Source organism: Chiloscyllium punctatum, chromosome 24 (genome assembly GCF_047496795.1).
Source record: "Chiloscyllium punctatum isolate Juve2018m chromosome 24, sChiPun1.3, whole genome shotgun sequence".
Lineage (NCBI taxonomy): Eukaryota > Metazoa > Chordata > Chondrichthyes > Orectolobiformes > Hemiscylliidae > Chiloscyllium > Chiloscyllium punctatum.
The window spans coordinates 70,851,354-70,877,052 of NC_092762.1; the positions used below are offsets into that span (position 1 = coordinate 70,851,354).

The following is a 25,699-nucleotide window of genomic DNA, read 5'->3' on the forward strand; positions in this document are numbered from 1 at the left end:
ATATCTTACGTCACAATCTACTCACCTCAGTCCTTTGCCAAAATAGTTACCAGCTACTTTCACAGATGAAAATAAGGAAGCTACGCTAAAGCTTACAATCAACAGGTTGAGATAAATGGTTATTCTGATTCCGTACCTGCTGGTGCTGTCCAACAGCAAGCTCACCAGTATGCCAAGTCAGTAATGAACAACCTTATTTGTATGGAGTACTGTGTAAAGGGCATTTCTGACTCTATTACTAGTAATTATAAAAGCTAGAAATTCTGACTACTGTCTACCCTGAGGATGGAAGGCATAAAAGTGCAAAGGAAAATTTGTTAGGGAATCTTAAACCCAGCTGCACTTTTCATAATGAAATATGATTACAATCTTTTAAGAAGAATTAAAACAAAAAAACTCCTTTTTGTCAGTGCACAAACCAATGTTTGGATATAGAATCAGAGTCATTCAGCATATCAAGATGGGTTCCAACTGAGCCAACAGAACAACACCTCCTGGCAGAAGCAATCTCCTACACTGGCTGTTATTTGCCTTGTAAGAGGTGGATGTGTGTTATGCCCCTTCAATGAAAATGGAAAACTCCTTAGTTTACCATATTCTACAGTTAGGGAGAGAGGCTTGAGAAATTCTTTCAGGATTAAGCATCACAAAACATATATCTAAAAGAAAATAATGGCCAGTGACTGACGTACCTAAATTTTGTTCTCGATTTTTAATGTAATAGACATAGCGAAAGTGGCACTTTATGCACATAAGAAAAAAAATTGCTACTACTGCCTTCCTGACAGCATTGTGGGTGAACCTACACAAGACAGATGGCAGCAATTAGGAAGGTGGCTCACCACCACAAACGCTGCCCTTTCCAGTAAGGCTTACATAGTCGTAAAGATATATAGCAAAGAAACAAACCCTTTGGTCCAACTTGTCCATGCTGACCAGATATCCTAAACTAATCTAGTTCCATTCTCCAGCATTTGGCCCATATCCCTCTAAACCCTTCCTATTCATGTACAGATGGCTTTTAAATGTAATAATTGTACCAGCCTCCACCATTACTTTTGGCAGCTCATTCCATACACGCAGCACCCTCTGCGTGAAAAGAGTTGCCCCTTAGGTTCCTTTTAAATCTTTCCACTCTCACCCTAAACCTATGCTCTCTCATTCTGGATTCCCCCACCCCAGGGAAAAGATCTCATCTATATACCCTATCCATGCCCATCATGACTTTATAAACCTCTATAAGGTCACCCCTCAGCCTCCAACGTTCCGGGGAAAACAGCCCCAGCCCATTCAGGCTCTCTCCATAGCTCTAACACTCCACTTACAACTCAGAAAATAATTTTTAAAAATGTTGCTCTGAATCATTTTCACAGTGCACAATATATGTACTTTCATTTTTGATTTTTCGTTATTTGAGGCCTTGGTTAAGGAAGTAAATTGTAACAGAGAAATGTTACCTTGTTATCAAAGTTGTATTTGCTGAGGTCTCTGGATTCTGTTGCTCTTCGGTCACCATGAGTCAAAGCACCCTATGACAAGAATACATATCCAATTTTAAAACAGCACCTAGAAAGCTTTAATGTTACACTATTTATTTAAAATGATTTGGAGGTGCCAGTGTTGTACTGACATGTACAAAGTTAAAAATCACACAACACCAGGTTATAGTCTAACGGGTTCAGTCGGAAGCACTAGCCTTTGAAGCACCAGTGAAGGAGCAGTGCTCCGAGTGCTAGTGCTTCCAAATAAACTTATTAAAAATGAAACTCCTTCAATGTCTGTTTGACCAAATTTCTAGGAATTTCACATTTCTACAACTTGACAGAAGAGTACAAATGTAGGATGGAAAACAGCTTTTGAATTTTGTGACCACAACTAGGACTATCTTGAGGTGAGTGGTTGCATGATTTCATGGTGTGGTACTGAAGTATTTACATGAAAGGAGAGCCCAAGACTGATGACTGGTCTGCAATGAGTTAGTAGATCTCAGCCATTCCACTACAATTAGTCAAAAGTTCCCAGATTGGGAATAATCAAGAAATTAAATCAGTAAGCATTCTACATGAACTCTTCTGGAAAGCAAATTTGTATTGAAAATCTTGGTCATTTGTAGAGGCAAGAACTATATCTAGCAAGAACACCAATGTCAGGAAAAAATTACTTGGGCTCAGGGAAAAGAAAAAGAATGCGCCACTTAAAAAGTGTCAAGTAATACATGGGCATTTTACATTTACAATGGAATACATCCTGATTTCAAACGTTATATACTCATGTTAATATAATGCAGTGTTAATTAAAAAAAGGGGACATGAATGTCAAACATAGCCAATATGAATTACTAATAGTGTGAACTGAAAATTGTAGGACATTACAATAAAAAGGATTGTTGGAGGAACCAATCACCACAACTGATGAGTTACTTTTATTAAACCATCCAAACTCTGCAGATAACATCAGTGGCTCTGTTTTTATTTCTGGCTAGAGTATCACGTAATCACTTGTAGACTATTACTGAATATTTCTTTTATCTACAGTGTGTAAATGAGGTGATAATACAGATTCTTGACAGCTTGTCTAACATGGTGCGTGAATTATCTGTATAAATAAAATTAAAGCTTTTACATGCTGCATTTAGTAAGATGAATGAAATTACCAGACTTTCCAGACGCTTAGCAACAATGGAGGCAAAACGTCTTTCGCCTGCAAGTTCAGAAATGAGGAATATATATTCTGGAGCTGACACCTGGTTTGATCTATGAGTACGACCTGAAAGAGAACAAAAGACACCGAATAAATGCAAGGCAAATGAAATTTTAACAATGGGTTAAATTACTAGACACAAAACCAAAACTGCATACCAGGACATCATACTGTGATAAATAACTTACTTTTATTGACTGATGCCAATAAGTTAGTTTTTTGCAAGCATGATTTACAAGGATGTTGCCAAGGTTGGAGGGTTTGAGCTATAGCGAGCGGCTGAAGAGGCTGGGCTGTTCTCCCTGGAACACTGGAGGCTGGGAGGGTGACCTTATGGAGATTTATAAAATCGTGAGGGGCATGGATAGGATAAGTAGAAAAGGTCTTTTCCCTGGAGTAGGGAAGTCCAGAACTGGAGGGCATATGTTTAGGGTTAGAGGGGAAAAATTTAAAAGGGACCTAAGGGGCGACATTTTCACACAGAGGGTAGTATGTGTATGGAATGAGCTGCCAGAGGAAGTGAAAGAGGATGGTACAAATACAGGTGCACAATCCTTTATCTGAAATGCTGGAGATCAGCTGGTTTTAGGAATTCAGAATTTTTGAATAAGTGACAGTTTGATGGTGAAATTTTTAAAAATTTTACCAGAGGAGCACACTCACTGAATAAAATGCGGCTGTGAAACAGAACTGAGGCCTGCCAGTGTTGGGCCATGCCCGCCCCACATCATATCTGAGTGACATTCATTGAGTGGGCGTGGAGTTCGGTCAACTGTTTGTGCATCAAACAATCTTGTCAATGAGAAAAAAACTTTACATTAAAACCTTTGGACTTTGGGATTTCCGATAAAGGGTTGCCTACCTGTACAACATTTAAAAGGCATCTGGATGGGCATATGATTAGGAAGGGTTTAGAGGGATATGGGCCAAGTGCTGGCAAATAGGACTAGATTAATTTAGGGTATCTGGCTGGCATGGACAAGTCAAACTGAATGGTCTGTTTCCGTGCTGTACATCTCTTTGATTCAATGTCAGCAGCCAACAGAACAGAGATTTGAAAAACTGTGCTGAGATTAAAAAAAGTAGAAGCTGTTAATTGTTTGACATCAGAAAGTAAGAACAAATATTATCTCTGACCTACCAAAGTGGATTAAAACTTTCCTGTGTTCAATTACATAGTAAAGGTTAAATAAACACCGATTACAATATTACAACTATAACTGGTAAACAGTAGCCCTTCAACATAAGGTAACCATGAGTGTACAACAGATCTTTTCACCTCAGACATTCTATTGCCTACAGAAGTAAGTTCTATAACTGTTACAGGCATTTGATGTCTAGATTACAATCTTTTGTTCAGCTATAAAATTACACTGGTATTATGCATACAAACAACTTTCAAGTACTCTGTACTTACTCTTGCTATTAATCATCAAATACTATCTGGCACTTACCAAATTGTTGAACTGCGCGATCTGCACTCCAAGGCAATTCTAGGGTCATGTGCACTCTTCTTCGTTGGTTTTTTATTCTTTTATCAGCCTGCAGTGAAATTCCCGAACTGGCTGCTTCAGAGATAATAGCTACAAACTTGACAAATCAGAGTGTTCATTTTAATTTTAGAAGATGCATCATCTATTAAAAATGCTTATTTTTGTGAATCAGGTATAACATATATATTACAAGAACTTAATTTTTAAACCTTAGCACAATGTATTAGTGGGAGGCAGGACATGGGTTCATTCTCATGGCCCAGTAAATGACAAGTTGGCAATACAAAGTCCAAAGTCGAGGTGTTTCCCTGCAGAGAGGTGGGATAATAGTAGGGTGAGGTACATTGACTTATCTAAGATGTCTCAGAGGCCTGCCTCCTGAGTCACAGGACAGTCTAACAGTCAGAGGCTGTGGGAGATTGGGGGATGAGACTCAGGTCTTCAACCTCTCGATGTAAAGGCAGTAGCCGGTAGCAGGCTATGAGGAAGCCTGCATTGCAGAGCAAGCTAAATTTGTGCATAGTAGGACTTCTACCATTCTGCAAGAAGTCCTATCATCTTTTGGAGTTAAGGTTGACTGGCAGCCTTGGCAGACCAAACAGTGCTAAAGCCCAGTGGTGGACGCTGCCAGGACTGCAGACATGACTAAGGCAGCAGCCCAAAGGAATCATGGGCCCAGATAAGTAAGGTGCACTGATGGGATGGATTTAAGAACTATAGAAAACAAAACAAGAATGCAACAAAAACTAGAAACAGGATAAGTAATAATGGTAAAAAGTCAACACGTAACAATTCATTTAAATGCATACAGCATCCGTAATAAGATAGATGAGTTGATGGCAAAAATACAAAATGATGGGATAGATATTATGGATACATGGTTGCAGTGTGGCCAGGATGGGGATCACAACACTGAAGGGAATTCGATGATATGGAATAATAGGTGAAAAGGTGGGAGGTAGCATTCTTTACAAAGGATGGCACTAGTGTGATAGTGAATACTGATGAATTGAATTAGATTGTCATATGGAATCAGTCTGGGGAGAAATATAGAACTGCAAGGGAAAAGAGGGAAATGTAATAGTTGTTTGTAAGCCTTTGAGGAGTTGCCTCACAATAGGATAAATTATAAATCAGGAAATAGTGAAAAAGGGCATTACAATTATCACGGGTAATTTTAATCCAAATGTCGACTGGACAAATTAGGTGGGTAAGTGTAACATGGAAGACAATTTCTAGATTGCATCAGGGATGATTTCTTAGAGCAACACATTGCACAACCTACCAGGAACAGGTTATTTTAGGTCTAGTAATATGTAATGAGGTAAGATTAATAAGAGATTTAGGATCTATTAACAGGTAGCAATCACAACATGGTGGAATTTTAAATTTAGTTTAAGGGAGAGCAACTCGGATATTCATTCATTCATGGACATCAATTAAATAAGGGCAATTACAGAGGTATGAAGAGAGAATTGCTGCAAGTTAGCAGAATGATTTTGTTGAATGGGGTGCAGGCTCGAGAGGCCTCCTGCTCCTAAGTTATTAGAGAATGTGACATAGGGAGGGGAATGGGGTTTAAAATTCGAGCTGAAAGGGAGAAGGTATACAATCTTCTGGGGGTGATGCCCCAATATGCAACTCACACCCTTCGAAAATAGAACCCCATGACTTCCTGTCACACCCAGCATTTCACGCCCACTGAAGAAGCTCTTGAGAAAGTCAAAAAATATCCTCTACATAATGTGTGTCAAAGGTTCTTACATTTTGTCTCCACCCTTCACATATCTGTGTAGCCTAATGGAATGGCACAGCTTTTTACTGAAGTTGCAAAAATCTACTCTCACTAAAATTAGCGGAGGAAAATATGGTATTCCTGAATTATCAAGGTTGGGAAATGAATACTTCAGCGTGTTGCTCTATTTCAAAAACAAATTAATGCCTACCATATGTGATCATACAGAATGACAAAGATATTTACCTTATCCCCATTCATGAACCGCTCCTTTTCCTTTAAATTCACATGGTCGATGGACAAATTTTGTTCTGCTCTTGACTCATAACAAACTGAGCCGTCTGGTTTGCGAACAACACGTCCCTTTCTTCCAGTCATCTATTAAAAATCAATAAATACAGAAATCAACGTTCATTATGACATTACAAAGACCAACAAGTTTAAAAGAAAATTGTGCTCAGTAGGATGAAGAAAATCTATTACAACCAGAAAGTTTTTTTCCAAACTTTACACCTAATATCAGCACTGAGGTTTCAACTTTTCTACACCAACAATGTGGTTAACCCTTAATTATGAACAGAACTCCCTGCCACAATTATGACATATTTAAATTCTGGATTTCAATCATTCTTAATGTTTCCCAAAGTGAGACTGGTCTGAACTTGGTCTGAATTCTACATCGTTTGATTGTGCACTCACTCTGCCTCAGAACTGGGTTGACACCAACAATAACCATGAGTTTCCTGAACAACAACAAATAATTATTTATCCCATCTGTAGAAGATGGACTGAAATCAAAATCCTAGCAATAAACGTTCACTGCACAAATTCCCTACAACATAAATGAGTAAGCATCAGTAGATCTCATAAGAATTTAAATTCTGCTATTACATATTTGTGATGCTATGATTATCTTCTGCTGTTCACATACTTATCTTCAGCATAAACAATGAAATACTACATTTGTAGTATTTTTATGAGTACACAGTTGAGTAACATCCCAAGTTCTTGCTTACCATGTGACATTAGCTGTCAAGCAACTAGTAGGCTGATCAGATCTTAGAATACAACCTTAACTTACAAGGAAATCCCAAAATTTTAACAACTGAGGTCGTCAATTAGAGCATATTTCAAATTGTTTGCATATTTGCGAACCACACAAATAAAATTACAACTTTCAAATTCACTAATGTTCTTACAATCAATTCTTGGACCATTTAAAGGTGTAGCAGGTTATTTCAGAACTTTGATGTTCGCTCAAGAATTTCCAAAAAAGTCAAATTTACTTTGACGACAAGTCCCCAGGCAGGAAGTCCTTAGCATGCCAGAATTTCAAAAGGAACCCCAAGTATGATAAGAAGTTATGACACATTTTATCATTGCACTCAAATACTAAGTTAATTTTATGGGTGCTTACAAAGACACTTGCATGTATATCATTTTCAACATGTCCACTATATTAAATCCTTCATTGACTTCAGCCAAACTTTAAGTGTCTCAGCCAATTAAGGCAATGGGTAGCAGTGTCACACAGTTGGGGCAGTCAGTCTTGACACTCTTGGGTTATGAAAATCAAAATCATTCAAGGTTCCCATGCCCAATTGTTGGCTAATGAAGTCTGTTGCTTATGCATCAATGATGAATACTGGATTAGTGATCAAATATGTCATACTCTAATCTTAATCAAGAAGCAGAAAACTACTGCTAAAAAGGCATGAAAATAAATCTCCCACTGTTTCTTGCCTCTCCTGGAAACATTCTAAGTATCAGTATCCATTTTATGAGCGGTAAAGCTAAATAGCAAACAATGGCAAGCTATTTTGCCAGGAACAACAACGAAGCCTACATGCATGCACATTTTAATAGGAGTTACTGGACAGCAGTCAGGAGGGGAATCTTAAAATAATCTCTCTCTCTAGCCCAAAGTCAAGTACAGCACTCTACAATATTCTAATTGGTAACTAATGCCAGTGACCATTTGCTCATAAGAAAAGCAGTTTGCAAATTCTTGGAAAATTACCTCAGCGACTTGCTCAGGACCACCGAACAAGTCAATCAGTTCATCCAGTGTATTCAGAGGTAGTTCTTTTCCTAGTAGTTCAACCTTTACTAACAGATCCCATTTCATTTTCTCTACATAATCTAGTGTTGCTGCAAGCAGAAAATAATTTAAGTTAATCAAAACGTTGAAGGTCACTAATGGTATTAGTTCATCAACATCTATAGGACATCAATGTGTATACAACCAATTTGCATTATTCAGTTCAAAAGGGAGCATTCAGAATACTGTCTTATATTTAAATAGGCAAAAGACTAAAGAAAAATTTGGAAAAATAACCAGGCCACTCTTTGCACTGACCAGAAATATTCATGCAAATGGGGAGGAAATTGAATAGTAGGTGAAAACAAGAAAAGTACACATTTTTCAGGGCTGTATTGAGGACCAGTGTTTGAAATTTGTGTCTCACTGGAGTAACACTAGGTCTACTTCTTTTAGGATTACTCAGTTTACATGCATCCTTAAAGAGAATGCCAGTTACATTTTTGTTCAGATTTACCTTAGTGTGGAGCCAAAAGTGTATTCCTCTTTTCCCTTTAGCAGTACGGTGGGTCGCTGCTGGCTGCACCTTTCCCATAAACTGTCCAGGTGCTACTGCCAGCCTGGAAAGGGCTGAAATTGCAAGGTTTCAAAAGGCAAGCTGCCTCCAGAATAGTAACAAGCTCACTTCAATTATTAACATGCACCCTAGGAACAAATTAAGGGTGATCTTTGGGCCAGTCTCATTTTCAGCAAAAATGAGACTACAAATTAGTCCAGCTGGGGAACAAAATACATCACACTGGTGCACAATGCAAAATAACCTGATCTGTATTATAAATGGACAGCAATCAAATTCCATAAGAATCTTCCCACTGAAGATTCCATCAGCATTAATTACAAATTCAACAATCTGTTACCTGAGCCAAGTAGCATTGCTTGTGACCAACTAATGCAGCGTAATGTTAGAAACATTAATATGGAAGTAACAAAAGATATACACTTTAACAATTAACGATGAATGCTGTAAAATGCTTTTATCTTCTTTTCACACAGTTATATCTTGAATTTTACCTTTTCCAATTACAAGAGGAACAGTAAAAGTCCAGACTGTCCAGTGTACACTTGTGATACAACCAGTCACAGTTTGTCACATAGACTGAAACCAGTTTTTACAACAGACACATGCAGTGCATAGCGGGGAGTGTAACTAGTGTCAGCAATGTCACCTGCTTAATGAAACACAAATGGCCCAATATGGCAAGCAAGACCTTGGATACTAATCCACAGAACAGCAGGAACGTGGCCCAACAATGCTCTTTGATTGATTTGTGGCTTTGTACCTAAATATGGCGTGTAATATATCTTTTAACAAGTGTAAATTCTTTCAGAAGAGAATTTTTCTAGCAGATTCCTGCGGCTGGTGATCCTGCCATTAAATTCTGGACTCTTGAGAGTAAATAGTGCTCAAAATGTACCCTAGAATGTTTGAATTGGGTGACCAACCCCCATGACTAGGTTCATTAATTAGTTCTAAGGCTCAATTACATAATTTAATTGACAAAGAAGTTAAAGCTTATACTGTTGGACAAAAAATTAGAGTTAAGAATAAAATCACATCAGCCATGATCTCATCGCATGGCAGAGCAAGGTTGAAGGGCTGACTGGCCTACTTCTGTGACTAATTCATACACTCATTGCACTCCACAAACTTTGGTGAGACTCAGGACTGGAAATCATTGTTGGGTGCATTCCATATTTCTGGTAATATAGCTCTTTGGTACAAAACATTTCCTGTTTCCTCCAATCCTCCTTGACCTCACTAATCATTCTTGAAGTGGGATAATTTTATTAGAAAGAGGATTTGTGTTCCAATAAAGATTCTGCCAATTAATTTGCCTGTGAATGTGTGGCTAAGTCACAGTGTTAATGTTATTACTTCTCTAAAGCCATTGAATTCAGAATGCCCTAAGTTATTTTTAAGGTTTGTTCTCGCTCAGGTCCTGGGGATTATATCTCATTCAAGAACGTAGAATGATGTACTTGCAGCGCTGATCAATTACAATGAAATGTTCAAACTACAAGTAATGGCCAGGTGTGACTCTCCCTTCCTTCGTCCAGTGAGAGCATCACCCTTGAATGTTTGATTTTATTGGCACAAGCAAAACAAAGTCATAAATCCATGGTGCATTAATGAGCTCCAACAACTTGTGACAATATACTAACTGATACCTTTCTCTGTAGATCGAAAGTCATTTGGAATATCCAAAGCAATGAGATCATTCTCTTCAGATATCTCCATGGCAGATGAAGGTGACGAGTTCGGGTCACTGTCAGTATCAACGTCCGAATCACAGCTGCTGTCATCACTGCTTTTCAACAAACATACATATTCTGGTACAGTTTTCAAGTGTTTTACGTTGCGAACGTGTGGTTTTCCTGCAGTAAAGGAAATAGTAATGGCATAAAAAGTTACTTTAAACAATACAATAATACTTAAAAAGAGCAAGAAGATAAATTCATCACACTGAAAGGAACCTCTTTCAAACTTTCATTGACCAAGTTGCCTTCACATGTATACAATCTTTTCTACTCTGAAGAGAATTGTGAAGCATGATACATTTATAACATTTCTAACTAAAGAAATTCTACTTTCACCATTATAGCTTAAAGTATGAAGCTGTGAAAGTCGATAGTAATGTGCAAAAATAGTAGTGAACAATGAACAAAATAAACTGTCCTCTGTAGAAAATAGGGTTTTATTTCACACTCTCCTTTTCTAGCTATACCCAATGAAAACTACAGTTTTGCAGCTACCCGAATGCAAATAACGTTTGTGCACAGCTTACAGAACTGAAAAATGATGTCTTGGTTGAATTGCCCATTTCTATTTTGCAAACAGCTACTCAACTACAGCAGGTGTTCAAAGGAGTGTTAATACAGCAAACGTGAAAATACTTGCTGTAGCTTCATTGAGATACACATTTTGCAGTGTTGAATTTCCAGAATTAAAATAATGGTGTCATCTGTGTGCTGTCAACATAATATTCAGACTTCTATCAAATATTTTTTAGCTTTGTATTACTTTAGTGGGTAAGCTACGCATAATGACACAACCAGAAATTCTGGAGAAACTCAGCAGGTCTGACTGCATCTGTGGAGAGCAAGCAGAGTTAATGTTGAGTCCAGTGAACATTCTGCAGAATCTTTTTTGTAATGTCTATTATTGCTACAACAGATCTCCACTATTTTATACAGCTGAAAAATCAACAAAGCAGCAAACACCCACATCCCAATACAGAAATATGAATGACAAAGTACACATTAGTACATCTTTGAAACTTCAAAAGAAAAAATTAGGAAGATGAGTCATTTCATATATACATACTTAGATCCCATTGGTTTTTAACAACAAACTGAAATGAGCTTTTTTAAGTCTGTTAATTAATGTTCCTGTACATTGATGTCCATTAATGTTGTGTACTGGCTTTATCACAGTATGTAGATACTTGTGTTCATATTTCTAAAATTGCTGGAAAGATCAAACAGAATATTGACTGCTTTCTCTTTCAAATGTTAAATGCCAATTTCTTATTTTACAAACTCAGGTTTACATTTTGTTAGTGTACCCTCAAGTTTCTAAGATTGCAGATAACTCAAAGAGCAAAGTTAATCAACTTGTACATCAGCCTTTCATACTGCTTAAATGGCAAGAGTAATTTAATCTCCAGTCAGGCCTGTCCATTTTGTGTCTAACAAATACATAGCTACTGTCACCCTGTGGTTTCTTACTTAGTAAACTACCAAATACTTTTGTGCATTTTATCGTACAATCAGGATCATACAGCACAGGAGATAGCCATTTAACACAGCTAACCAACTCCTTTCACTATCCTGCTCTTTTCTCATAACATCGTAATTATTTTTCTGTTATGTATTTATCCATTCTCTTTTTGAAAGTTACTACTGAACTTGTTGCTGCCAGTTTTTTCTGAACACAATGCCATTCCAGAATACAACTATTCACTGCAAAAAAAGTCATTCTCATGTCACTTTTGGCTCTTTTGTTAATTACCTTCTATTAAATCTGCCTCTGTCGGTTATTGAGCCTTCTGATTCCTGAAAATTCCTTCCTTACTTCATTAAAATCATTTGTGATTTGAAACATTTCTATTAAACAATGTCCTAAGATGACCATTTAAAATTGTGATGTTGCTACATAGTGTTACCACTTTCACAATGAAAACCCCAAAATTCTTTGGGCAACTTCTCTGCCAATGTAAATGAGGCAGTGGAATCTCTGGCCTCCCTTTCTCCAGCTGAATAGCCTTTCTCCCAAACCCTAGAGACCGTGTTTATTTGGCATTATCTAGGTATTTTAGCTGTGCCTATCTCAGCTTGATCCTCCCTCCAAAGCAGAGCCATTCACAATCACTTAGGGCTCAACAAAGCAAAGCATACCTCTTCACCATTCTTCTTTCAAAGTAACTGATTACCTTGTTCTAATAAATATTTTGGACTTCAGAAGACTCTTTCTGTTAGCAAAACTACTGCTGAAATCTTTCGAAGTAGCAAAGTTGTAGAAACATTAGAGTTCCAATAATAGATCTCCTTGACTTAGGAAGTGGAAGATTTGGCCATTTCTCTACTGGAATATAGGAAAGGTCACAGAAAACCCAGTGGAATCCTGAGAAAGATTTGGTTCCATCTAAATTCACCCAAGCAACCCTCCAAATCAAATATTTTGCCACCTTTAGCCTAAATAACTAAGGTGCCAAATTTTCTGTCCAAGTTTCATGGAATCAAAAGCTGTCCTTGAACAGATAACAAGAACGAACCAAAGCAACATCACAAGATTGCTTAACCATGGGTTAAAAAAACCTTGAATTGTCAGTCATATTCTCTTACGTTTTCTTTTCATCCCTGTTCCTTTTTCTTTCTTTCTCTTTATTGAAGGAAAGTGCTTCTGAATGAGTGACTTAAAGACACCTCTGTAAAGTTAAAGACAAAATTTAATTTAGCTACAAGACTTTTAAACATTTGAGATGCATGTGCCCTTTAAAGCTGATTTGTTAAATTTTACTACAGAAGCATGTACGATGTCATGTTTGTCAAATACAGAAAAAAAATTTGAAAAGTCTGAACCCATCACCCATGGTAAAATCCAAATATTTCCTATTTCGTTCATTGTAAGTTCCTGAGTGAAGCAGGTACAAGTTATGCAATGTCCTGGTACTTATTCTGTCAAAAGAAAGAATGTTAACGCTATCAATCACTGGAGTTGCGTAGTCATCAATCTAGCTAACACAACATGTTGAAATTAATTTGAGAGGAGTTAAGTACCAATTATCCATGTGACCCGAAATGGTAAATGGGTCAGAGTTGGTTCAAAAGCTCAATATCTAGCATACTTCCTTCAAGGTAAAGCATTAATTTTTGGGAGTTAAACAATAATATACTTACCTGCAGCTGAAAACTATATTGGCTATGCAGCCAACATTCTGCAACTTCCTCTCAGACTTGAGTATCTCAAGTGCAAATGCAAATACACCCACTTACTATACAATATGCTATTTATACAGGGCCCATGAAGAAAGGAATGTCAGGAGATGTCAAAGCATCAATATATGCTGCAAGCATAATTTGCAACATGTATTTTATACTTACATACTTGCAGATTCTTTGTTAATACAAATGCAAGGGTAGGTTAATTACAAACATCAGCTATCACATTGCTACTACGACAAGAAGTATTTTTTTCTACTGTACTTTTGGCTTTATAACGGTTATGACAGTCACCCAGGTGATAGCAGAAAAACAGGTTTGGAACATTTATGGGGAATCTTCAATCCTGCAATAACTTTCTGGTTTCTATAATTTTCCACCAGAGTAAAGAATGTACAGCACCACACTGGAACTTTAGTCAATATTATCTTTAAGCAGGGGGAAATCAACTCCTAAGACTTTAAGCAATATTGCTTCCAATTTTTTTTTGCTATTTTGAAATGACTTGATTCATGATTTGTTACAGTTCATTGGGCACCAACAGGTACTCAGCTATGTGGTAATTTCTTGAGTGTGAGCCTGGAAAGTGAAAACACAAGGCTATCTGACGCTGGTGGACATCAATGTTAATGCTGATGCTGCTGTTACCTCACATCAGTGTGAACGCTTTGAAGCAAGGAATCATTGACTTGAGTTTAAAAGCTACAAATCCAGGCTAAATTTTTATTTCTCCAGTTTAGTCCTTTGAAGTCAATTTACAGGAACTCATTGCTGAAGACCATATTATCAGCCAGTTCAATATAGACTAGTTTCAAATCTAAACCCTCCCAGTCTGTCAGGTTTCGAATCCTATCCAGCAATGATTTCAGGATAATCCAACTAAAGTATGAGTATATAACTTTATATTTTTGTAATTAACTGCAAACATTAAATTCTCAGTGCCCCAATTATGAAGTATTAACAGAGGTCATATCTATTTATATTCATACAAAATTTAAAAGTGCACAGTGATGTAAATAATAGTGGAAATATCAGGAGAATTTAAATGTCAATATGCATAACTTATGCTACACCGGAGACTCACCTTGGCTACATTTAGTTTTATCATTTTACAAACGAAAGAACATATCAGAAAAAGACTGGCCACTTTTCCAAATTTTCTAGAAAGATGTCAACATGAAACAACATGCTAAAAGATGTTGTTCCTGGGGGAAAAAAATATGGAGTTGACATACTCATGTTTTTAATGAAAAAATTATAATACATAAATCACATTCTGAGGTATCAGTACTCATTAAAAGTGAAATAAAAATGGCACTTACTTTTGATTAGCAAAAAAAAAGCCAAATAATTTTGAAGAACAGTAGACATGCAGTCAATTCTAATTAAACGCTTGTTATGAATTCAAGGGATAACTGGAACATCCAAAAACTATTCAAGAATTGACTTGCACTACACAATAGCTTTGTGTTCAAAGTTTTCTTAATGGTCTAGTGGGCCTCAAAGGTTCCATCCACCCCTTAAAAGCAAACAAAGCTTCGAGCTAGGGAGGGGCAACGATTCCAAATAGTCCAGTTCCTGCTCTGTGGTTGTAATTAGAACCTAAAGTAAAGTATAGTTGTTTCTGGTATGCCTGAAATACAATGGCAATGAACTCCATCATGGGGTTCTGGCCAGGACTGCTGGTCAGAGTCCTGACAAAAAGAACTTTCTGCCAGCTTCTTTTTAAGTGGACAAATCCTTTAATAAGCAGGTACAGATACATTTACATATAATGTCTTTGAAGTAGAATGTGTTTTAAATAAAAGCATAATAATCTTTTTTCGTTTTAATTTCTGGAAACTGCAAAAAAAACTGCAACAATTATATAAACATGAGCAATTTTATTTAACTTTTCAACAGTCACTGAAATGACATGACATTTTTACTTACTCTGCAGCAGATACAAATTGGTTAAGGTGGCCATCATTCTCATCAAGTACTTCTCGTGTCCGAGCCTCACCTGTGGATTGCAGTCCGATAACAATGCACTGGAATGAACAAATGGTGAAGCTCCATTACATAAATGTGAAGTTGGTCCATCTTTGCTTTTAATGTCACTTCTCAAAACTTGCTAATGTCACTTCTTTCTGTTCCACATTTCTATGGGCTGTACTCAAGGTAGCTGGACTGAATACTGCAACTTCATACATTTGTTAGTATTTATTAAGTACCTAATTACAATGATTTTGGAAGTTGCGGGAAGTCAAAGACTAAATGAAGGGAGAATAATGAAAAGCGTGGTAGAATTCCGGAGTTCAATTGCTGAAAAGATGAATGCTGGTTCAGTGAATGCTCATGATTGAGAATTTAAAAAAAAGTGAGACTAGAAATATGGACTGAGACAAAGACATCATCTATTTAAAGGGAAGTACAGGCACGAGGGACTGAGCAGCATAGTCATGTTCTCATCTATCTCTCAGAAAAGGACAAATAGTATCAATATTGTTCTGTGATATAACCAGAAGTCATGCTTTCTAGCCTTGCAGTATTATGTTTCCAATGAATCACTGATAATTGTTGTATTGAATGTTAAGATTTTGGAAAAGTTGTGGGTAATATAGAAGAAATTTATAAAATACATCTATTGAAAGTGACATGGGCCTCATACCTACTTACATTCTTTTAACATTGCACAATTACAATGCCATAAACCTACTGTTATCAGCAAGATTTTATGTATATATAGCATGCATTTATGTGCCAATGGTTATTTCATAAAGGTTGACTAGATTTGAATAGAATTGACTTAATGATATCAAATGCATGTTTATAAATGTTAACTATTTTATACTTATCCAAAGCTGGTACTTTGCGAAACAAAAAACTGCAGAATGGAAAACAAGTTTATGGAAATCAATGTTAGTCACCAAGATAGAACTAATGTTAATTTAAATAGATTCCATTTGGGGACCAAAAATAAATGTCAAATACTTTCAAAATATCTGAAGCCCTATATCAGATCCTGTGACCTATATTACCTGATGATATAGTTATATGCCTGAAATTTTTAAAAAAAGCTGTCTTCTACACAGTTTGTAAACGGAAAGTGGCTCCTTACCTTGCCCTTGTGTAATTCTTGCTTGCCTATTTCTACTAAACGTTTGACTTTGGCAGCAATACACAGATACTTGAAGAAACGTTGATGTGCTGACCAAAACTGCCCCCAAAGAGATTTTCTGGATTCCAAACCAATTAGGTCTGCTGATTGTTGGAAAACATTCATTGCTTCAGCCCACTGAAAATGAAACACGTTTTCAGGCATATCAAAGTAAACTAAACAAAAACAATTGCAAAAGTTTCAAAAGAAATTAACAGTTCAGAAACATTGTAAGACAGAAACAGTAGTTTTTTTTGCATCACATTTAACAAATAAATTGAACACTTGCTCTTTATATCAAAAATGATTTCTGTTTGATCATAAGAACAGTGAATTTGAGAAAGATTTTAATTAATCTAACTATTCCTAACAAATTGCTGTTTTTATTTAAATCTTGCATTGTTTTCAATGCAATCTGAAGGAGCTGTAAACTGTCTCATAGCCCTAATTATTTTTGGGAAATATTTCTTCATTTGCTTCAAAGTTAAATTTAGCTTCAGTCTGCTTTAAGGATGATGATGAGATAAACCTGTCATAATTAGAATGTTTTGCACAGTCACAAAAGAAAGGATCTATTTATTATTTCCCCTTTTTAGATTAAAATTATACACATCTTTACTTCTCTTTTATAACTTATTTCATTTGAGCATGACAATCAGAACATTGGACCATGTTTTGACTTGGATTAGAAGAGTGAAATTCAGGATTTAAAATTCAGAGAAATTGAATTAATTTAGGCAATACAGAATATGAGGCTTGAATTTTATCACTATAAATACTCAAAAGCAGATGTAACCTGGACACGTATTTGAGGCAAATTGGTTGGGACTTTTCAGCAAAAGTGAAATTGAATGTATAATAACACCGTCCATAAGACCCCAGGTGTATTGAGATATCAAATTACAAATTTCTGCCATTTGTGCTCTGGCTAGATCGAATGCGTGGGACATTTGTCTACCTCTGGCATTTGGTGTTGCTGCATGCCAGATGGGTACAGGGTGTTAACTTATCAGCTTACTTTGTGCCATCAATCACAATATGCAAATTTCAAAATGTAAAAATGTGGTTTTAGATCTTTTGTCAATAACGCATACCAACCTACATCACAAGAAAAAGTTGCGGTAATTGGGCACTCATTTAGACATGCACCGAAAAGCCGTAAATGATTAGCACAACGACTCCTAAGTCATCAGGGAACTTGAGCCCATAAACAGAACAGGGTTAGAAGTGGATGGAAGAACAATTAAAATTTCTCTTTGTAGTAAATCTGGATCATTATGAATAAGAAACAAACTCCTTTTCGTTGTAGACTATTATCTGCTGCCTTCAACTTTGCCTGGATTTTAAGGAGGAAGAGAAGCAATAGTGAGCATAAAGGCTGAATTTAAACAATGAACTGAATGCAGCAATAATCAATCATTAACTGCGATAGTTTCAGTGCCAAACCATCCCGATGATGATCTTTTAAAAATAAAATCAAATCCTAACTGAAGTGAGCACTGAAATATCAACTAAATCAGTTCAGAACCAATGTGTTGGGCTTCAATTGTAGTTTTAATTAGCAAATACAGCTCCAGAAGCTGAATGTGTTGATCTATCCAAAAATGGAGAAAGAGAAAGCTGAATAAAAAAAAGACGACACAATGGCCAAGTTTGGAAAATCTAACTATTGTCATATGTTCTTGTCACATCACTATAAGGATAACTTGCACCTTTACTACTTGGGCAGTAAAACCTCATGAAATGGATTACTTGTTATAGAACTCAATCCACTTCAAATTATGTTTTTGCAGGTTCTGTTCCAATATTTTATTGCCCAGCCAGGTGAAAATTAACTTGATAATTGCTCAATAATTGGTAAGCATACTATTTCCGAAAAGTATTATGGCATACTTTACGTTCACAGCTTACATAACAACATGTTTTCCAAGGCGTTTAACTTGTACCAGCCAAAACAGTGGAATATTGGTGAAATAAGTGGTACTCTTACCAGCACAGCTGCTTTGTTGTATACAAGTTGGAAACTTTGATCCAGAGGTATTTCTTCTATTCTGAATGTCACTCCAGCAAAGCTCAGTTGCCGTGCAATATACATGCCACTAACTTTCATATCCATGGCAACGATTTCCATAGCACCCACACCACTAAACGAAAAACAAATTGCAATATGCTGATTCAAATTTGTCATTTTGTATTGAAGATCAAACTATTTTACCTTGTACCCACATTACAAGATTAACTACATATCAACAAGTACTTCACTGGATGGAAAGTACTTCTGAGACATCTGGTAGTAAAGAAAAGCACTGGAAAATGCTTTTTTTCCCCGTTACTGCTGGGTGGAATTGTAAACAATACTGGTGATGCGAAACATTGGCAATTGCATTAAAATACCACATAGAATTTATTAGGATCATGTACAGAACTGTTCTTGTTCTACCTCTTTTAAATAAAGGAATTGACTACTACTGGAGAGATATTAAGATTGTCGGCAATATTAAAGATGTTTCTAAATTGTTTGCTCTCCAATTGGGCCTTTTATAGTAGTTCTTTTTGAGCTGCAACATGCCATTCTAATATCTTTGCACTGGTACAGACACCTCCATTTGAAAATTGCAGATTATGGAATGGAAAGTACCAGAAAATGGCAAGAAGAATTCCTGACCAACACACTTCTTTCCTTGCAAGGTTTATGTTAACTGGTAATAATCTGGTCTAATTCAATTCTGTAAGATTATACTAATCATTAACTGACATAACACAATAATTATGTCTCCAAAGCTGAAAAATGTTGTCTTTTTTTCTCCCATACATTGTTAAAGTATTTTAAGACTTATAAAATGATGTAACTTGTTGATTAAGTAGACTTATCAAAATGATCTGAGATCAGCAAAATCAAACTGACTCTACTACAAAGAATACTCTGCTACTTAGAATAATATATGGACAAATTAGTTTTGTATTTTGTACTGCTCTGTAACAAGTGCCACATAAGTATGCAAGTTCACTCACTGAGCTGGAAGGTTTGTTTTCAGATGTTTTGTCACCATGACTAGATAACACCATCAGTGAGTGTCTCCAGTAAAGTGCTGGTGGTATGTCTCACCTCTCTATTTATAGGTCTTGGTTTCTTAAGGAGGGTGATGTCATTTCAGTTTTTTATCAAGGGAAGGTAGATGGGATCTAAATCGATGTGTTTATTGATGGAGTTCAGGTTAGAATGCCATGCGTCTAAGAATTCTCGTGCATGTCTTTGTTTCGCCTGTCCTAGGATGCACATGTTGTCTCAGTCAAAGTGGTGGCCTTCTTTGGCTGTATGGATGGAAACTAGTGAGAGTGGGTCGTGTCTTTTGGTAGCTAGTTGGTGTTCATGTATCCCGGTGGCAAGTTTCCTGATTGTTTGTCTGATGCAAGAACTGTAAAAAAAACACTGCATGGTATCTTGTAAATAACGTTTGTTTTGCTGGTAGTATCTAATGGATCATTAGATTCATTAATCACTGTTTAAGTGCATTGGTAGGTTTGTGGGCCACCATGATGCCAAGGGGTCTGTGATGCCTTTGATATAAGATAACGCGGTTATAGTTTTTGGTTGCATTGTGTCTGTTTGTTTGGGATTGTTTCTGAGGAATCGGTGGATTGCATTTATTGGGTACCCATTTTTCTTGAAAATGTTGTATAGATATTTTTATTCTGCTGTTTGTAGTTTTTGGGTGGAGTGTGATGTAGCCCATTGAAATTATTTATCATATTTATTGTAACTACAACTCAATTCCTGGTCAGATCTTGCACATTGAACCATTCCTGGCACTTTTATATTCTGCCTATAATGGGATGTCTCTCTCACTGCACAATATTTACCATGGACTCTCTACCTCCTTTCTCCATTCAAAAGCTAACAATTTAACAATTACTTCCATTTTCAACTTGCAATATGGATATTCTTCAACAAGTTGCAGTCATCAATCCTAATGATCTTTGCATCAGCCTGTAGCCTTTATTAATACAGGGTGTACAGTATATGCTACAATTTGCAATATTGTCATTTGATGGCTGTTCTCAATCCATATATCCAGATCATTTATCTACAGTATATAGAAACTAAGTCCAAAGCAAGTGCCTCTTGTAGAATATTAATTATCATTCACATTTTGAAAAAAAAAGTCTTTGTTTTTTGCCATCTGATCATCATGATTAATACGATTAAGTCATTAATCTTCAATATTTTCTTTCATTAATCTCTGATCTGGTCCCTTATGTACTTTTTGTACATACAAGCTTCTGTTGCTTTGTTAGCAGCCCAAGCAATGTCCACAAAGAGAAAGCACACCAGCAATGACCTCTCACAAAACAGGTGAGGACAACTATCACAACAAACAGGACCAGATAATATAACCATAATTCCTTACAGAATGAACTGCCTCAAATCCTCAACAATGGGAGAATCTGTACACACTACACATTCAAGTCGCTTGCAATCAAATGTACAATGATTTCATCAAGCATGAACAGTACTCACAGTTAAATAGCTGAAAATTCAAATTAAAAACAATCCATGGAATTGACTACGGATTGCTTGAACAAAGATTTCAATTTCAGTTGATCACTTCCAATGGAAATTGTTTATTTTGCATGATTCACAGTATACAATAAAGTACAATATGATGTAATTCATTACACAATTAAATCTACTGTTAATAACAATGTACTAATAAACAAACACGGTATACATGCAACATCTTCGCAATCAGTTTTTATTTTTAGGAAACACTTTCCTTTTGACTGCCCAATAACAAGAACCACAACACCCAAAAGATCAGTGGTGGACTCTCCCCCGTGAATGTCACAGCTAAATGTGTAATACAACTTGCACCATGTAGGATGTCAATCTGCATCTTATCAGCCTGATGCAGTGCACTGAACTAAACTCCTACAGCAATCAGCATGTTGCCTCCCACATCAAACAGAACTTCGATTCAGAAAAAAGACATTTTCACTGACATGCTGTTCTGATGAAAGGTCATCATACTGAAATACAACATCAGTTACCAATGCATTCTAACACACAGAGCATTTTCCAGGACTTTATTTCAGTTTACATACATTGTATGTACAAGAACAGGCTCTTCAGCTGAACTAATCCAAATATATGATATTTCACCATATTTCATCAATTTATTTTTCAAATTCTCAATTTCATTCAACCATGAAATCTGGAATAAATGGCGCCGAATGGTGAGGAACTTTGCCTTAGAAGGACAATCCTTGATTTCAGATCAGGGTGTACAGATGGAGTCTTAAAAATTCTAAATGCTAAAACACACATTAAGTCACCACAGTCCCAAAGGACTATAGACTGCTTTTTTATTGAAAGATGACTGGTGGTGGTTTAACCTGACGGCCAACATGTCTTAGGCAAAAGGCGAGGTTGAGAAGGTAAGACTTCATGATAATCTCAGCCAGTACAGGCATTGAACCTGCGCTGTTGGTTTCGCTTTGCATTGCAAACTATGCCATTAACTGAGCTAACCAATGCCAAATGACAATACTATATATCAAATGGCATGACCAAAATACAGAATGTAAAATCACAAAAGGTAAGTCTATTTGGGTTGTGCTCAGTACATAGGTGATATTCAAACCTTCTGCCTTCTTTTTAATGCTCCTTAAAACTAAACTTGTTGGCCAATCTTTTGGGCACTTAATCCTAATATATCCTTATGTGTCTTGCAGTCAAATTTTGTTTAGTAACAATGCTGCAAAGTGCCCGGGGACTGTTCATTACTTTAAAAGTGCTTTTTTTAAATGCCTGTTGTTATGTAATTCTTGTGACTAGGATTATAAGCAGGGAATTCCTGGACGTTGACACAATGATGATGATGAAATTGCGATATATGTCTATATTTTGATGGTGTGTGAATTGGAGCTCATGGTGCTCCCACAACATCATCTCTCTTATTCTCCGTGGTAGCCCTTTCTTTCCCAAAAATGAAATAGGATGAATTATCAAATAGGTTGCTGATGGTCTATCTTAAATTTTCACTGTCACCAGAAGTGATCTTTTTAGCCAACAGTATTCTAATTTTATACCCCTTTTTGTTCAAAGATTGCTGAATGAAATGCCATATAAAATTTACCTTTTTCATAAGTGGCTGGCATAGAGTGAGAAAATCAACCCTTACAGGGAAAATACTTAATCTCATCCATAACATTCACTAAACCAGTGAACTAGTACAGCACAGAAGGTCATTCAGCCCATTGCATTGTGCCAGCTCCTTCAAAGGCAATCCAATTTGTCCTATTTCTCCTCTCTTCCCCACATTCCTGTACTTTTTCTTCCTTCAAGCAGTTATTGAATTTGAAAGCTAATGTTGAAATTGTACTGACCATTTTGTCATGCACTGCATTCTAAATTTCAACCATGGAGTTGCTTAAGATGAACCAGCTGCTCATGTAGAAGATGAAGCAATCATTACTAAAAGTACTTTCCAAACATTGGTACTTTTCTTTAACGTTTAAATCTAAGCTCACCGTTTCTCAATAGCATGAAGAAAATCCTCAAACTGGCGGAAGGGCGTGCCCTCTCCCCAAATACCCAAGCGGCACATGTAAGCCATGTTTTTTGGTTCCGAGGCACCTTTATAGAATTAAAATGCAAAAATATTTTAAGGGATAGAAGTAGAAACATTGTACAAGTGGTAGTAAACATTCCAGACACGTTAAGCGAAATGCTGCCATTTTTCTCTATGTTAATTCAGCAACAGTAAAACACGACAGATGCTGGGGATCTGAAATAAAAACAGAAGTTGGTGAAGAAACTCAAAGTCTGGCAGCATCTATGGAGGGAAACAGAGTTTCAAGTCTAGTATGACTGTACTTCAGAATTGGTGAGAGAGAAACCGAGAGCGTATATGCAGCTGTGCATGGTACTGAATATGGATCTCAGCTTCTGACAGTAGCAGCTGTCTGCGGGGTGTTGTTACCTCAGAGGTATCTGTAATCTACCTTGGGTCTGAAACATGACAAATAGAATTCAGCTGGAATTTGTGTGAAGTAAGCAGCAGCCAAAGTCAGAGGATTGGAAAGATAGCTGTGCAAGTGTGTTTTGACAAACACTATCAAACATCATGTCAGAAACAGAAAACAAGGAAGGTGAACAGTATGACTTTTCTTTGGACTGGGCTCAAAATGTTAACTCTGTTTCTCTCTCTACAGATGCTGAGTTCCTCCAGTACTTTTTTTTTTAAAAACGTGAACTCAATAACCAATGTTTCAAGACATAGACTTAAAAAGTGGCAGACAATTAACATTCAAGTATTTTCAGAAAGTTAAATTCTGGCAATGGTGGATAAATCACACAAATGAACAAGAGGGTGGTTATCTATGCAACTCATTGCCAGAGGTCTGTAGAGGCCAAGTCAAGGATAGATACGTTCTTGATTAGTAAGGGACTCAATGATTACGGAGAGAAGGCAGGAGAATAGGGTCGAGAAACATATCAGCCAGGATCAAACAGCAGATTCAATGGCCTATTGTGCTCCTATATATTATAGAGTCATAGAGATGTACAGCACGGAAAACAGATCCTTTGGTCCAACTCGTCCATGCCGATCCAATCTAGTCCCACCTGCCAGCACCCGGCCCACATCCCTCCAAACCTTCCTGTTCATATACCCATCCAGATGCCTCTAAATGTCACAATTGTACTAGTTTCTACCACTTCCTCTAGCAGTTCATGCCATACACATACCACCCTCTGCGTGAAACAGTTGCATCTTAAGTCGCTTTTATATCTTTCCCTCTCACCCTAAATCTATGCCCTCTAGTTCTGGACTCGCCCAACCCCAGGGAAAACACCTTGTCTATTTATCCTATCCATGCCCCTCATAATTTTGTAAACCCCTATAAGGTCACCCCTCAGCCTCCAGGGAGAACAGGGTGGGGCTGTTTAAATATAGCTCAAATCCTCCAACCCTGGCAACATCCTTGTAAATATTTTCTGAACCCTTTCAAGTTTCAGAACATCTTTCCAATAGGAGACCAGAATTGCATGCAATATTCCAACAGTGGCCGAACCAATGCCCTGTACAGCCGCAACATGACCTCCCAACTCCTGTACTCAATACTCTGACTGATAAAGGAAAACATACCAAATTCTCAGAGTTTTATTATGATGCTGCAATTTTGTGCAATTTTATCATGAGGTAATATGATAAGCTGAAGGAGGAAAACATTCATAAATATATTAACTACAAAATCACATGGACAATTGCCCACTGGCTTCAATTTTGCTGAGACTACTTGGATGTCCCACTCAATCAAATGCTGCACTGATGTCAAGGGTAAGCACTCTCACTTCATCTCTGGAACTTACCTCTTTTGCCTAAACACATTTTGTAATGAAGTCGAGAACCCAGTGGCTCTGACAAAATCCAAACTGAGCATTACTGAGCAGGTTATTACTCATTAGGTGCTGCCTGATGGCACTGTTTGCGACAGCTAATTAATGATAGTGGGCCGAAGAGGTGGTAATTAGCTAGATTGGATTTGTCTGGCCTTTTATGGACAAGATATCTCTCTGCAATTTTCCAAAATGCTGAATAGATGCTAGATTGTGCTGTAGTGGAAAAGCTGGTTATACAGCTGCTCTGAGTTCTGAGGAACGGTCATTGAACCTTAAACAGTAAGTTCAATTTCTCTCCACAGATGCTGCCAGCCCTGTTGAGCCTTTACAGCATTTTCTGTTCTTGTTTCTACAGCTGCTCAGTTGGTTGGACGGCTGATGCCAACAGTGTGGATTCAATTCCTATACTGCCTGAGGTCAACATGAAGGTCCCATCTGCTCAAAATTGCCCTTTGAGGTACCATGACTGTCAGGTTAAACTCATCACCAGTTAGCTCTCCAATGAGAGAGCAGGCCAATGGTTCTCTGAGACTTCAGAGTATTTACCATTTACAATGTGGTGCCTTGATAAGTGAATCAGCCTATAGCATGCTAAAAACAGATGCCATATTTTTATCTAGCCATAACCAAAGTTTTTTTTTGTTGTTCTTTTGGTTAGGGCAATTCTCTTTATTTTACTTGACTG

At 37.0% G+C, this 25,699-nt stretch overlaps 1 protein-coding gene across 3 annotated transcripts in view; it reads right to left on the reverse strand.

Annotated features, from left to right (window-relative positions):
• The window catches only part of sbno2b (strawberry notch homolog 2b), a 160,075-nt gene that overhangs the window by 20,979 nt on the left and 113,397 nt on the right, over positions 1-25,699 (reverse strand). For all 3 annotated transcript variants that reach the window (XM_072594157.1, XM_072594156.1, XM_072594158.1), the window contains 11 exons: positions 23,142-23,247; positions 18,601-18,754; positions 16,572-16,748; positions 15,404-15,501; positions 12,875-12,957; positions 10,199-10,405; positions 7,949-8,079; positions 6,175-6,306; positions 4,155-4,290; positions 2,654-2,766; positions 1,458-1,529 (listed from right to left, as the gene is read on the reverse strand). In XM_072594157.1, coding sequence (XP_072450258.1) covers positions 1,458-1,529; positions 2,654-2,766; positions 4,155-4,290; positions 6,175-6,306; positions 7,949-8,079; positions 10,199-10,405; positions 12,875-12,957; positions 15,404-15,501; positions 16,572-16,748; positions 18,601-18,754; positions 23,142-23,247 — 1,409 coding nt within the window. The remainder of the gene's footprint in view (positions 1-1,457; positions 1,530-2,653; positions 2,767-4,154; positions 4,291-6,174; positions 6,307-7,948; positions 8,080-10,198; positions 10,406-12,874; positions 12,958-15,403; positions 15,502-16,571; positions 16,749-18,600; positions 18,755-23,141; positions 23,248-25,699) is intronic.